This window comes from Pinus tabuliformis, chromosome J (genome assembly GCF_031772625.1).
Source record: "Pinus tabuliformis cultivar Carrire ecotype Pingquan chromosome J, CPIR1, whole genome shotgun sequence".
Taxonomy (NCBI): Eukaryota; Viridiplantae; Streptophyta; class Pinopsida; order Pinales; family Pinaceae; genus Pinus; species Pinus tabuliformis.
In genome coordinates, this window is record NC_142295.1 from 7,976,286 (window position 1) to 7,991,494 (window position 15,209).

The following is a 15,209-nucleotide window of genomic DNA, read 5'->3' on the forward strand; positions in this document are numbered from 1 at the left end:
TATTTCTTACTAATAGCCACACCCGAGCTCCTTAAATTCCCACTCGAGAGAGTCCAATCCATAGGATTGCGATTCATGATTCCTCCTTTTGGCACGCCCTAGAGATCGATATCAGCTATAATACTAAACCCTCCACACTGTACCTCCTTAAACAATGATGTGCGTCCATAGTGATTTGATGAATTAATACTTTCATGATAATCTTGCATGAATGAGACTTGTGGCTCTTTCTTCTGCAAAAGAGAGGGGGGCACTTATTTATTTGGAATTTGATCCATTTTAACTTCATCTTAACTCCAGTGTACGAAGTTCACTATGGAAGAGATTAAAAAAAATAAAATTAATAATTAAAATAAAATTGAGGTAAAATTGTCAATTTACAATTGGTGGTTTTGGGCTCCAAGTTTTGACAACCATGACTTTGCCAATTGTATTCTCATGTAAGAAGAAATATTGTGTGTGTGTCTACACACACACACACATTCTACTCGCCTAGATCCATCTTAACTCTGGATCTACCTAGGGTAGAGAGGGATCAAATCTCTTGAGGTGCAAACCTCTTTTAAAGTGAAAAGAGATTTGATCCCTCTTTGGTGCTTGATAAATCCGGAGTTAAAATTGATCTAGGCTAATAATCGTGTGAGTGATGCTCTCCAACTTAATATGGAAGAGATGTTGTAATATCCTTTTTGTTACTTAAACATTTTGACTCGCTCAAATTACATAAAAATAAAAATAGCCAACCTAGATCTATCTTAACTATGAATTTACCAAACAATGAGAGAGATCAAATCTTTTTTCACTCTAAAAAATTGATTAAAATAAAAAAATAAAATTAATAATTAAAAGTAGTCTACATCCATTATAACTCTGAATCTACCAAAAACAAAAAAAATCAAATCTCTTTTCGCTCTAAATTTTTTTTACATCTCAACAAATTTCAATTTCAAAACTTAATAAATCTATAATTAAAATAACTCTAAATAAATTTAAAACTCCATAAATCTCAACTAATAATTATAACACATAAATAATTTATAAAAAAGTCTGCTACCATCCTTATCAATGTCAAAAATAAAAAAACTTTATCAATGTAAAAAACAAAATACAATTTTCCACACCAATGCAATAATACCCACTTACTCCAAATATCATTAATGTTCCGAAACAATCTAATATTTTACCCACTTACTCCAAAACTATCATCAATAATTAATACCCACTTACTAAAGAACTATCATCAATAATTATGATTCAATATCATATTTAAAACCATTCCTCTTACAATAGCATATATTGCTGTATATCTTTACTTCAATAAATTTTTCATATGTCACAAATTATCTTGATTGTAAGTATAATAATGACATACTTTTATGTTACACGTGAATAAATTTTTAATGGCTTTTATATTTTCATTTATTTTTAATTTTACCACATTATTAATAAAAAGAAATAAAAAAGAAATAAATTATTTTAACCTTTGGTTAAAGATAACACAAATTGTTTCTACTTTTTAATGGCATTTATATTTTCACTTATTTTAAAATTTACCACATTATTAATAAAAAGAAATAAATTATTTTAACATTTGATTAAAGATGGCACAAATTCGGCCCTGGAGTATGCCCTAACACTGCTTCTGCTTGACTAAGAGCTCGTCTTCCTCGGACGTAAGGAAACAGGTTAACGGCCCAAGACCCAGAGGCATCTGGCAGGAGTGAAAGACTGCTCTCTTACGGACCACCAGCGGGTTATTTCAGGTGGCGTGGTTTTCCTTGATAACAGTGATGTGTCAACTGACATTCGCGGATAGCAGCCAGAGATGGTTGTCCTCACTGTTGGTTTGACAAACTGAGTTTGATAGGTTTTTCCACCTTTTGAAAAAAAAAAGAAAAAAGAAAGATGGCACAAATTGTTTTTTATTTTTAATGGCTTTTATATTTTCACTTATTTTTAATTTTACCACATTATTAATAAAAAGAAATAAAAAAGAAATAATTTATTTTAAAGTTTGGTTAAAGATAGTTTATAAGACAAATGGTTTCTTTATTTGTTTGATGTATTTAAATTTTTTTGTTTTTTGTTGTTGTTGTTGTTTTTTTTTTTAAGTTTCGATATAAATGCTCCTAGTGTCTCGAGAGACCCCTTGCTAAATAGATTATACCAAGAGCTAGCTCTGCCAGCATATCTGCATAATTTTCCCTGCGGTCTTTGAAGGCCTCACATTCTACACGGGAAGAACAAAAAATGTGTACTCTTTCCTCTAACACTTCTTTTGGTCTTTTCCAGCGCTCTATTCGACAACGAAGTTGATGAGAATTAGTCCTTAACTAAGTTGTTTTAATGAGATCTTTTGGAAATTTTTCTGGGGGATATTTCGGGTCTAATTTCTCTAAAATTTGACAAGAATTTATTGAAATAACAAGCATGATGGGTAATCCCTGCCAAATAAAAATGCCCTAAAAGTTTTTCAAAATACTAAATCGATATATACAGTGAAAAAACGTTTAAATAAAATAAATTAAAATTTCACGTTAAATTTTTCTGCCAAATTCCAACACCAAAAAATCAAATTAAAAACAACTCTCTCATACACATATTTGATGGTTAGATATGCAAATATTGTTGTAATTATGATGAGATTCTTTTATGTTTATGATTGTGTTTTGTTCACATTAATGGTATCTTTTGACTCTTGATTTTTCCTTTATAGAAAAAACAAGACCTTAAATACCTCCATGCAGGTGTATCCCTCATGTGGGACCCACTGTGAGACCGAAAAGCCGTCCACTAGAATATTCTAAAATGTTTGTTCCCCTTCAATCAACCATTGACCTAAGATCCCTAGCTTACAATTAAATATTAACTAAAATGATTTTCCGTTCCCCCAAAAATCCCTTATTTGACATTCATTCCACGTCGGATTCCACAGTGGCAACACCGCCACGTCAGAGGTGGAAAGTGGGGAGCGAAAAGCGGCCTGCTGCGATCCTTGTCTTATTTCAAGGCGAAATTTATAAGAAGCGAAATTTTGGACAACGCAGGCTGCAGCGAATTCGATGGTTCTTGATGTGCAGAAGTCCTGACTTCAATATCGAAAGGGTTAAACGCTCTGCAAAACCCTTGTCAGACCTATTGACGCAAAGTTATTTTTTCTTCTTTTTTAATTCTTTATATTTTTCTCCATGAATTTTTCAGCTCTCAGTGTACTGCTGTTTGTATTAACAGGTGAGCTGACCTCTAATCGCCTGCATCTCTGGAACTCATTTTCAAATTCTTCGAAACTTGTCTTTTACCAGCATCTCTGGAACTCATTTTCAAATTCTTCGAAACTTGCCTTTTATTTTTATTTTGTTCTGGATAGCTTTTGCAATTTTTTCCTCTTTTTTTTTGACACGGGCATTCTGCCGAAAACGAATGAAACCTTTGCCTCCTATCAGTATCTGCTGCAGGGAAGAGTGTATTGGCTGCCAGGAATTATGATGATTATGGGAACTGCAGAGCCATTGTTAAGACATGGGCTGATGAATCATTACATGAACTCGAAGGAGGAACAGAGCAGGAGAGGGTGCTGTTAAAGGACTTGCTGTTTTTCCTCCATGTTCCAAAGACTGGGGGCACGACATATTTTCACTGGTGAGTTGTTATAATTATACATTTCTATTATTATTTGCATTTTGGAATGTCCATAGCAAATAAAATCTGCCAGGTATTAGAGTTGTCATGCGTCTCTAGGATGTTTGATAGATAATCATGATGGCTTCTCTTACCTGCAAGGTGACAACTAGTTTGCCTGCCTTTTTTGCAAAATGAAAAAAAAAGAAAAACTGCCGTTGAATGCATTCTTCATGTAGAATTGTGATTTTGAGCTGGTAAAGTTAAGGGCTGAATCGTAACTCTATACTTATTGGGCACTCGCATTCTTTCTGCGGCTTGGGAGATCCACACCAACTGCTTACAAATTTTCCATGATCATGGTCTATTTGCTTAAAATTTCACTAGTAGCCGCAATTTCCAAATCACCCTTTAACAGGTGGCAAACGGATGTTATTTTGCAATTGCTAATTTATATAGAGGAACGATGATCAGGGTTATGAGTTGCTTAATATTGAATCCAGTATTACTAGACTCTTCGGGGCCAGAGCCGATTCCCGAGTTTGACTCCACTCCTTGAGGAAACTGAGTTGAGTTAGTCTTTCCAAGACGGATTCTGCTCTAGTGATATTCGTGATTTTGGCTTATGAGTATGACTCAGATTCTCTTTTATCACAAGCCAAATTTACTTGGAAGTCTGATTTGCTAGGTGGTTTGTGTATGCAAGACAGAAAGAGAAAAGGATCAATTATTTTGCTTGCTTTTCTAACATGCTAGCGCAGCAGACAACCAGCAGACCTGTCAACCATCCAGTGTCCAGGGTCTTTTACAGTATATAATATCATCTTTGTATTTTGAGACGAGTTATTATTGAAAATCTGCATTATCTAAGCGTTGCAAGGCTAACTATGAATGCATAATATCTTTTATCCTGAGATTTAGTGTTTTTATTTGAATTTTCCTGATTTAACTTGTGAGTTTTTTGGGATAACTAGTCAATCCTCACTCTTTGGTTATTTCAGTCTGGTAACTTTAATCTTGATAAAGGCACTATATTTTTGAACCCTTATGCGTTATCTTGCCCCAGTACCCACACCTGCACCAGCACCCTGTCTAGATGTCTCCAATGGATTTTGATTCTGGGGTTCTGTGAAAATAATGAATGTTCATTTAGCTGTATGTGTACAGCTGTATGTCAAGTCTGTGAATGTAAGCTGTCGATGCTCTCCTCAATAAAAATAAAAGATACTAGATCATAGTAGTGGCATAAAGTTGTTTGAGCTCTAAACATCAAGGTTTGTTGCTTCTTGCAGCTTTTTGCGAAACCTGTATCATCACAATCAGGAGTGCCCACGGTCCTATGACAAACTTCGGTTTGATCCAAGGTAAGATTTCATATGCTCATTTACTTAAAGCAGTATTATCAGTATGTGAAAGAATATTCAATAGATAAAGATGATTGTTGGTTAATCTGTCTGTTAAAACAGGCAAGAGTTATTATTAACTGCTATGATATGGAAAACCTAGAGCTTTCAAATTAGCAAGCAATACAAAGTTGCACCAGAGCCCGCTGTTTGATATGGAACTGGCCATAATTGCCAAAACCAGCTGGTTCCTTACCAAACTGGCTGGTTCCATATGGAACCATTCAGCTAATGATGGAGACCACTGAATCTTATTTTCTTTTAAAGTAAAATCAATATCATGTCAGAGTGGGTTCTGGAGACTCAGCCATCAACATTTGACAACGAAGACCTACCTTTGAGGGAGTTGGACCCACTTCCACAGCCAGAGGATATAAACATTGTTGTTGGATGGGTAACTTATGTTGATTTTTAATAGGATCTTCTAAACTCTTTTCTTGCATTCATATTCATCATAAAGGAATTACACAGAAGATCATAACAGTAGAAACTAAATGCCAGAAAGACCGTAAAGGGACAGCCAAACAAGAACACAAACATTTACCTTGGGAAAACGCACATGGGGAAAAACCCAACAACCTTTTCCTTAGAGAAATTTCAGTTCAACAAGAGACATGCCTAGATCTTGTAGTCAATCACTGACCAACAAAGTAGACTTGGCCAAACTTTTGAGAAATCTAGGGCATCAAGATTAGGTATTTTCTCTTCTTATGATAACTGCTTGTGAATGCTTTATACTTCTTTAGATTAGGATATTTTCTTTACTTAGATTATTATTGTGTTCTTCATCAAACAACTACCAATTCATAAACAATAAAGAGACAAGAGAAACATAATGTAGGTCATCAGCCAGGGTCAACACTCCCTTTTAACTAGGGAGGTATTCATAATCCATACAAGATACTTGGACATTCTCAATTTGAAGAATTCTCATAAGAAGAGTCAGACTGGTAATCCATTTGTATAGCATCATATCAACCCAACATTGTCACATAGCAAGGACTTGACTAACAACTCTGCCTCTCCACAAGATCAGAGCACAATGCTGGTGAGACCAATGATGTATAGACACCCTCATCATTGTCTCTATTGGAACATACCCCACCCGGGTTCTCAGGGTGTGTTCCACCAAGACTATTCTTATCTTGGATTCCTAGTCCTCAAAGAATATTGATCCTCTACGACTAGTCTTATCTTGGATGCCCTAACTCATCCTCAAAGAGTATCAGATGCTAGATGTTTACCCAATCCTTCATTTTGTCTTCCCAAGTGAAGCCAAGAATGATGTGTCTATCTCTCTCATCATGGCCTTCACTAAGACTTATGGCTGTTAGTCCTGGTCTAGCGCATGACACATGAGATAGAGAACCACAACTGTCGCTCTCTCTCAACAGGGATGACCAACCCATTCCATAAAGGAAGGTACCCAAGCTCCCTCTTGACCAGAGACTTGCTTCCAGCATCGCTCTAGGTGGTGATCATGGGACAATCAACTGCTTGTAGAACTCCTTCCTTTGATGTCATGAATTTTTCTTTTTTGTCAAGGAGTCTACATTTTACAAGACTTCTTCGTTGTTGAAGAAGCCTCCAAGCCAATGAGGAACAAAGGAAGGTTAGCGAAGGAGAGAGGCATCATTAAGGACTGTTTTGGGCATAGTATATCGTCACACGTGGGAAGATAACATGCTCGAAGTTGGTAAAGGAGGATCGGAGATTGCAGTCATCTAGAAGTATTCTTGTTTTGATAGAAATCTTTGCTGAAGTAAGTCGAGTAAGATAGAGAAAGGTTCTCCCTCTTGAAGAAACTATTCAAGGAACAAATCTGATCTAGGGTTTCTGTGATCAAGAAGAGGGATTGCAGACCTACAGGAAGAGGCCGAAAGTCTGAAGGAAGCCGAGATGGAGAAGAGGAAGAACAACATTGGAGAGGAAGTCGGTGACTTGGTCTAGGGAGGACCCTAGTGTCAAGGGTCTTTGTCATGGTCTTGGTATTCGTCAATTGAAGATCTATAAGAAGAATTTCGTTTGGGTTTTCCTCTCAAACAGTGAGAGGTTTTGGCCCTGGCTTACAAGCCTATATACTGTGCTCTTGTCTCCTTATTGTTCATGATTTGATAATTGTCTTGATGAAAAGAACACAATAATAACTCAAGAAGAGAAGGTCATAATCAAGAAATCAAAAGTCTATTACAAGCAATTATCATAAATAGAGAAATCAACTATCTATTGATGCCCTAGATTTCTCAACATGGTATCAAAGTTAAGTTGCTAAAATCGAGGAGGGGCATCTAATCAAGGAGACACACAAGGATCGAGTTTCAAGAAAGGGATCAAAGCGAGACAAAGAATACCAAAGCGAAAGTTCAAGATCCACATCATACCAAAACCCTAGATCGAAGAAATCTACTTCAGCAAGAGTCTTGGAATCATCATCAAGGAAGAAGCAGGGAAAAAGTCGAAACCCTAGAATCATTTCTAATCCGTACTCATTCACCATCAAAGAAGCTGAAGTATCTTGAAGGCTAAAGACATTGTCATCATCTTCTATTGAAGCAAGGTTCTCCTTATCCTTAAAAGAAGACCATCCGAGAAGCATTAAGATATCTTAATCAATCATCATCAACAAAGGGATCAAGTTGAAGATTCTACTTTCACTTAACAAGTAAGTACCTTTTTCTTCTATAATCTAATCTAGTAAAATGACTTCATGTTGCAAGGAGAACTATAAGCTTGTTGGGCCATCGGACTTCCTTGCATGGAAGAGAAGTATATACATAGTAAAGTCATTGATCATGTCCATGGAAAGGTCTCCAAACCATTTGAAGATCAAGCACTATCTGAATACATGGAAAGGGATCTAAGGGCTCAAAAGATTCTTAATGAATCTATCAAATATCCCCTCATTCCCTATATAGTCGAGCTGGAGACATAAAAAGAGATATATGATAAGCTGGTAGAACTATTCTCTGAAAGTGCAATAAGAAAGATCATATCACTTAGATCTGATCTATATAATTGAAGGTATAAAAGGATGAAGGTATATCTTCATGTCTCTCAAAAGCCATCTCAAATAAGAACTCAACTGCAAGATCTAGGAGAGATGATATCTGATAAAGAAATGATTTCCATCTTTCTAAATGCATTGACTAATGAACAAGGTAACCTAGTATCTAATGCTCGTAAGGAAGAGGAAGCTATCCCATTCAACAACTTGTGGTCTCTATGCAAGGCAAAAGAAAACAAGTTGAAGGGAGAAAGTGATAAAGGATCAAGTGAAAGGGGTCAAACAGTGACAAAACGAAAAGGGAAGTTTGGTAAATTTGGTCCTCAAAAGAAAAAAGAAGAACATGGCTAAATTTCAGTGCTATGGATCTCAAGAATATGGGCACTATAGAAGAGATTGTCCTAAACTTAAAAGGGACAATAACAAGAGAAATAAGGAGGAAGCCCATATTACCGAAGAAGTGGAAGAAGTCGAGACGAAGAAGCCTAAGAAGGAGGAAGTGAGAGATCTCTACTGTGACTGAGATAATCTCCTTCATTATTAGGTACTCTTATGTTGTGTAAAATTATGGATAGGAAGCATTATAAATACGATAGGATGCATCATATTAGAGTATGGTATCATGATAGAAGCATTAGAAGAGCTCGTGTCATAGGCAACATGAAGGATGTCTGGAACAAAACCTATGGCAGTCAACTATGTAGGATATATCTCTTGGAAACCTCATGGAAAAAGGAAGAAGTTATCTAGGACATGGCTCGTCATACATTTGTCAAAGTTAATATATGCAAGATAGGATATGCAAGATCCTCAAGATTCTTTGATGGAATCTTCATTGTAAGGTTCTGTTGATGGTGCTGAAAATCCGTCAACCAAGGGGATCTCCCTGATATGAAGTCCCAATTAGACCTCACACCGCTTGGTGTAGGAGTGCCATCATCCAGTATAAAGGCCTGGTTGTCAAATCCTCAAAGATCTGTCTTGGCTCTAGCTGTCAACACGGGAGAGTGATGTAGTGGTTTCTTTGAATAACAAGGTGAGTGGGCAGCGCAACTGTGTCTAGGTTCTCTTACTGCAAAAGGGGGGGGGGAGTGAGTCTCTAAGTGAGAGGTAATAGTACCACACAGGATGAGACACACAAACTAGAAAGGCATGTCCGACATCCAGTGGAATAGTCCACAACTGATGCGATGGTCTTTATAATCGATGAGTAAGGAAAAACATGTCCAGTATCCTGCGGAATAGTCCACAAGGATGAGACAGCAATGACAACCATTACAACACATTCCCAACAAGATAAGCACTAAAACAACCGAAATAGTTCAACTTCATGTGCGTCATCTTATTCATGGCTGATAATATTTTTATTAGATTCCTCTCGTCGAGAGGTGTAGGATTGATATAAAGATCATCCGATTTAGATAAGTATTCATGGAGATATGAATTTATTTTGATTATGGAATTATTATCAAGCCGACCTACAACTCATGTAGGCTCAGAAGCCCAACAGTCGCATCTATTCAAACACCAACGTTGTGTATAAATACAGGAGGACTTTAGACTCACTCATCTCATCTCATCACATCTCTCTCTCTCTACTACGCAGAAAAGAGTCTCTTCTCTACTGCGCAGAAAAGGGTCTCTCTCTCACACGTGAAGCCGGAAGTTGCTGAAACTGAAGCTGCAACTGCAGATCCAAACTTTGACCAGCGTTGACCATCAAACCTCCTCTTCTGAACTGCGCTGTAGGTTCATCTAAACCTCCTCTGAAGGCTGCAACTTTTGGTGGTGGAATCAAGTCGATCCGACAGACGGTTTGCGAGATATTGACTGCCCTAGTTTGAAGGAAGCTGCTGAAACTGAAGCTGCAACTGCAGATCCAAAGTTTGACCAGCGTGGACCATCAAACCTCCTCTTCTGATCTGCGTTGTAGGTTCATCTGAACCTCCTCTGAAGGCTGCAACTTTTGGTGGTGGAATCAAGCCGATCTGATAGTCGGTTTGTGAGATATTGACTGCCCTAGTTTTGATGATGAAGCCGCTAATGCTAATGTTGCTGATCTAGGGTTTGCTACTGCTGATATAAATTAGATTTATTGTACTATTTCTCTCTGCTGAGTTATTGAAGATAAAAGAAGATTTGATCAAAGGGTTTCCCCACACATTGTGGGGTTTGTCCCTGGCTAGTCGCCACATCTTGTGTCTCTTGTCTTGGCTTGTTTTCTGTCGATCGTTTAATGTTCTATCTGCACTTTACTTTATGTACATGTGATTGCTAATCTGTGGAATATAATTGAGCCCTCACTTCCCCTTTCATAAACTTTGCAAGTGCTTGAGCATCTTTTTTTGTTGGTTTGGTGATAGATCCTTCGACATGATTCATAACCTCATTTTCAATGAGATTCAACTCTGTCCTTTTCTGTTATATACCTAGGGGGGATAACATGGGGTACAAAGGGAGGTACCCAAGGGAATAATATAATAATGGGATGGGCCATAGTAATAAATAAGGTGGTTAACCCACATCATGTAAGGGACCACAAGTAGTTAGTAATAATGTAATGGGCCCATGGTATTAGATAGATGGTATTGAGGGAACCATGGTAATGACCCATGGTATTATATGTATGAGGCCTATAAAGAGGCTAGAGACTCCACATTGAGGGATGTCAAGGATTATTGTATGAATAGGCATATGGCTTGTGGAATGTTCTCCTTCCTTAAGGAGTGAATATATGGTGGTACCCTACCTTAAGGGTTTGATCAATAAAGTGAACCATTTCTATCTATATTAAGATCTTGTTATTTCTTGGGTTTATTTGCATTGTCTTATACTTTCATATCAGATCTATAACAAGTGGTATCAAAGCACTTTCTTCCATGCAAGATAGTTTGAAGCCCCAACCAATTTGTTGCTTTCCTTGCAAAAAGACATTTTGATAGATTTAGACATAAATATACTTACTTGTGAAGATGCTTCTTCCACTTGTTGCCTCCTTGAATTTTGATGATGATATAGTTAATAGAGAGCTTCTCCTTGATGAAGATAGTTCTCTTCAAGAATGATCCTTGATCCTACAAAGAGGGAGATCACTTTAGATCCTTTGATGGTGATGCCCTTGTTGATGATGATCAATGATGACTTTTTGATGCTTCTTGGATGATCTTCTACAATGGTAAGGTCCTTGTTTCAACGAGAGGAAATTGCCTTCAAACTTCTGAAGATGATGACAATGTCCTTGATCTTGGTTCTCTAGTAAGAAACTTGATTTATAAGTCCAACTTGAGTAGGGTCTTTGTTGTCTCTTGAGATGACTTGAGGGTCCCAAGATTGTTGCTGGTGTAGGCTTCTTGTTCGATCTAGGGTTTTGATACTTCTTTGTAGATCTTGACTCCAAGATGATCTTCTTAGATTTGATTTGATGTATTTCTCGAGATTTGATCCTTGAGTGTCCTTTGATAAGATGCCCTTCCTTGACTTTTTCACCTTAGATTTGATACCATGTTAAGAAATCTAGGGCATCAAGGTTAGGTGATTTCTCTTCTTATGATAACTGCTTGTGAATGCTTTTTACTTCTTTAGACTAGGATATTCTCTTTACTTAGATTATTATTGTGTTCTTCATCAAGCAACTACCTATAACCACACCTCCCTTCATATCTAACCACTTTCATCGACTTCCTCGGGGTAAACATGAGATGAGGGGCTACTATGACAAGACTCAACCTCCTAGGTGACCTTAAGGAAATGGAGTCGACATAACAGACCTTACTGACTTCCCTTAGGTGCCACAGACCCTCCAGGAGTATCCCAACCCCTCCAGGAGTCCATCCCCTGAGACAACTCAACTTTTCCCTGAGTTTCACCCCCAGTCACTCCCTTGCCAAGGCATCCATGCGACTGTGGGTCCTAGTCGCTCCCATGAGCCTGTATGAGTGCGACTGTGGACTTTTCCTGCCAGTGTTGTGCCAGCGACTGTGGAATTTAAGGCTATTTTCCAGGGTTGGGGCTAAGCCTTTGCCCAGAAATCCATGTGACTTCCAGAATTCATAAAATACATAAGGACAATGCTTCTAAACCAAAAATTGACACTATGACAATGCTTGTAAACCAAAAACTGACACCAGGACTAGACTTGACCATCCCCAACCGGGGCTGACATTCTGTCAAGCACTTGGTAGATATGCAACCTACAAGTCATGAATGCAAGTCTGAATATAAGGGACTGAAAACTCATCTGAGGCTTAACAAGGAGGGTCACCACCTTCTCACATTAGATGTTTGAACATCAATTAGCTCTTGTATCCATTATTCTTTCAGTTATGAGTGAAAACATGAAAAGAGCCACGACTGAGAAATGTCATATAACCATGCTTATAACCAACATATAACCATATCAATATCAATAAGAGAACAACCATTAAAGCCACATAATAACAAATACATTTACCAATCAAAGCATGAGAATTTAACTTTCATTAAACATAGGCAAGAGCCAACTAGGTTCGGCACTTCCACGAACCACCCGACCATAGACATGGCTGAACCAAATCGTTCTTTTAGCCAGTCACCCTCGTGCCATAACATAGGCAAGAGCCAACTAGGTTCGACACTTCCACAAACCACCCGACCATAGACATGGCTGAACCAAATCTTTCTTTTAGCCAGTCACCCCTGTGCCATATTCCAAGCATGAATGTGGGATCTTATGGATAAATCAATCCATAAACAACCAAGGGAATCCAAAGGTTAAACCACCTCCACCCTCACCATACCGTGATCTTACCTAAACTGGTCCCAAGATCACAGAACCAAACCGAGCTTGGAATGCCTTTGGATTCCTTCACCATCCTTGAGAAATTTTCCTGTCTCCACGTTCATGCTTTATCGTGTATCCCTCCATTACCTGTCAAGGGATTCCTAGGCCTTTGGGATTTTTCCTGAGACCACCTTCGCCTCGGATTCCGAAACCATCTGACAATTCCAAAGTTCAAAATTGAGAATAATCCCATCACACCATGGCTATTCGGAAATGGCAAGGCAAGGGTGTAGACCACTGTTAAAACCCGACAAAACCATTCCATCGACAACAAGAGAACAAAATACCAACATGCACATACTGTGCATGTCAAAACCAGCTAGGAAATCATACATGCAATCCGTTCCCTGCAAGTATTCCTGTTGAAGTTGCTTGAACAAACCTTTCCTTACTTGATCTTTGCTTTCCTTGTCCTTTCTTTGCTTGCTTTCCTTCCTTTGCTTTGCTTGATCTTCTTCTCCTCTTGGTGCTCTTCTCCTCTTTGAGACTAATTTTGAAAATGAACTGACAAAAGGCGACCAAAAAGCTACCAACTGATGCTTTGAGGTCTTTTTATTATTCATGCCTCTAATTTCTTCAATTTTCCGTTATTTTCCTTCAATTTCCTCCTCACATGCAATCTGTGACCTTTCACCTCCCTTTTCTCCTATTTTCCCTTATTTTCATAAATAAAATGCCAAAAATACCTTTTTGCCTTTTTAATGCCTTTTCCAATTTCCCTTTAGCCATAAACACAACATGTGATGCCCACTAGGATATCTTTGCACAACATTCAACTTGGAATAAGTGTCCCTTAACCATGGTCTTATTTTGCCTTTATTAACTTTTATTACATGAACGTTTAACCCGGGGTTGTTACACTACCAATGCATAAACAATAAAGAGACAAAAGATACAAAATGTAGGCCGTCAGGCAAGGCCAAAACCTCTCCCAATTGAGAGGAAAACCCAAACAAATTCTTCTTCTTATAGAGACTTCAATTGATGAATACCAAGACCAATACCCTTGACCTATTTGCCATTCCAAGACTAAGACACAAAGCTTCATCTTCGTCCTTGAGTCAACGATAGTCAAACTTCTTGCCTTTTCCTCCTTCTCGGCTACCCTTCAAGATCTCGGTCCTTTGGGATAGATCTACAACTTTTCGGACCTAATTCAGAAACCCTAGATTCTATCCTTGAGAGACTTTGCCTTTAACTTCCTTCGCTTGATATGGACACTAGAATTCTTCAACTCGACTTGAAGATTCACTTGATTCTTTTCCAAATCTGGCTTCACAAGGTAACTGTAAAAATTCAGCTCTTTCCTCCAGTAGAGAGCACTGTAATCTCGCATGTGTGGAAGAGAGTAACCCTACAATAGATTAGAAATTGGCTCGGTTGACTTCTTCCTTTCTTCGCTTGGTGATGAGGTTCCTTCCTTGTCTTTTTCGCACCTTTTCTAGCTTCAGATTTCCTTGTCTGAATTTTGCTCTTGAAATGAGGTTGAGCTGTTGATTTGGGGTAGCATCGGATGTCTTCTAACCAAAAAAATTGGTGGAGAGGCTAAGGCACATGGGATCTCCAATACCCAGAAAGGGTTTGGGCAAATTCTAAACAGTTTGGGAGATATTAAAATAATTGTATTTTTAATGGAGTCCCTAAGTCTAAACTTAGGGAAAATAAAATATTAATTAATATAAAACTGTGGTAGAATGGTCCAAAAGTTATGGATCAAGCTAGATCTAATCTTAGCCATTGATTAGGGACTTAATCTTGGCCGTTGATTTGTCAACGAGAAAAGTATAAGAGAAGGCCTGAGGGTCACTTGGAGAACACATCGAGTTGATCAAGATTTCAATTTTCTGGGGCAGGGTTTGCTGAGGAAGTTGAAAGAGTGATCAGAGTTGCAGCTGAGGGGTAGTGAATACAGAAGCAGAGAGGCAAAGATAGTACCAGGAGGATCAGTGCAAAAGCTGGGAGAGAGGGACGCAGAGCCAGCTAGAGGTTCACGTAGAGCCAGCCAGGGCTCACGTAGAGGCAGCTAGGAGCTGCACAGTGCCTCAGAGAGCCAGTGTGGGTGACGCAAAGGCTCTAAGGGCTGATGTAGGGCCTCCAGAGGCTGATGCAGGGCCTCCAGAGGCTGACGCAGGGCAAGCGAGGGTGACGCTGGGCCAGAAAGAGCTGACGTTGGGGTTTTCGTGGGGCAGATTGGAGCTGGGAGCTGTCGGAGTGTTTTTTCGGAGTTCCAGACGAAATATCTGCTTCCTAGTAGAGAGGTACTACTGCCGAGATTATTCTCTGTTGGGTGAGCCGGTTTTGGCACCTAGATTATATTTAGATACTGTATAATAATAAAACCCTTATATAGCTGCACCGATTTTCC

At 38.4% G+C, this 15,209-nt stretch overlaps 1 protein-coding gene across 8 annotated transcripts in view; it reads left to right on the forward strand.

Moving 5' to 3' along the window:
• Positions 1–2,966: 2,966 nt before the first annotated feature.
• Positions 2,967–15,209, forward strand: part of LOC149225160 (protein-tyrosine sulfotransferase-like) — a 250,002-nt gene continuing 237,759 nt past the window's right edge. For 2 of the 8 annotated variants that reach the window (XM_089376955.1, XM_089376962.1), the window contains exons 1-3: positions 2,983–3,231; positions 3,444–3,639; positions 4,911–4,982. In XM_089376955.1, the coding sequence (XP_089233081.1) occupies positions 3,189–3,231; positions 3,444–3,639; positions 4,911–4,982 (311 nt within the window). In that variant the 5' untranslated portion in view covers positions 2,983–3,188. Of the gene's footprint in view, positions 3,232–3,443; positions 3,640–4,910; positions 4,983–15,209 lie in introns of all 8 variants that reach the window. The other 6 variants (XM_089376957.1, XM_089376958.1, XM_089376961.1 and 3 more) reach the window with 5 other exon arrangements.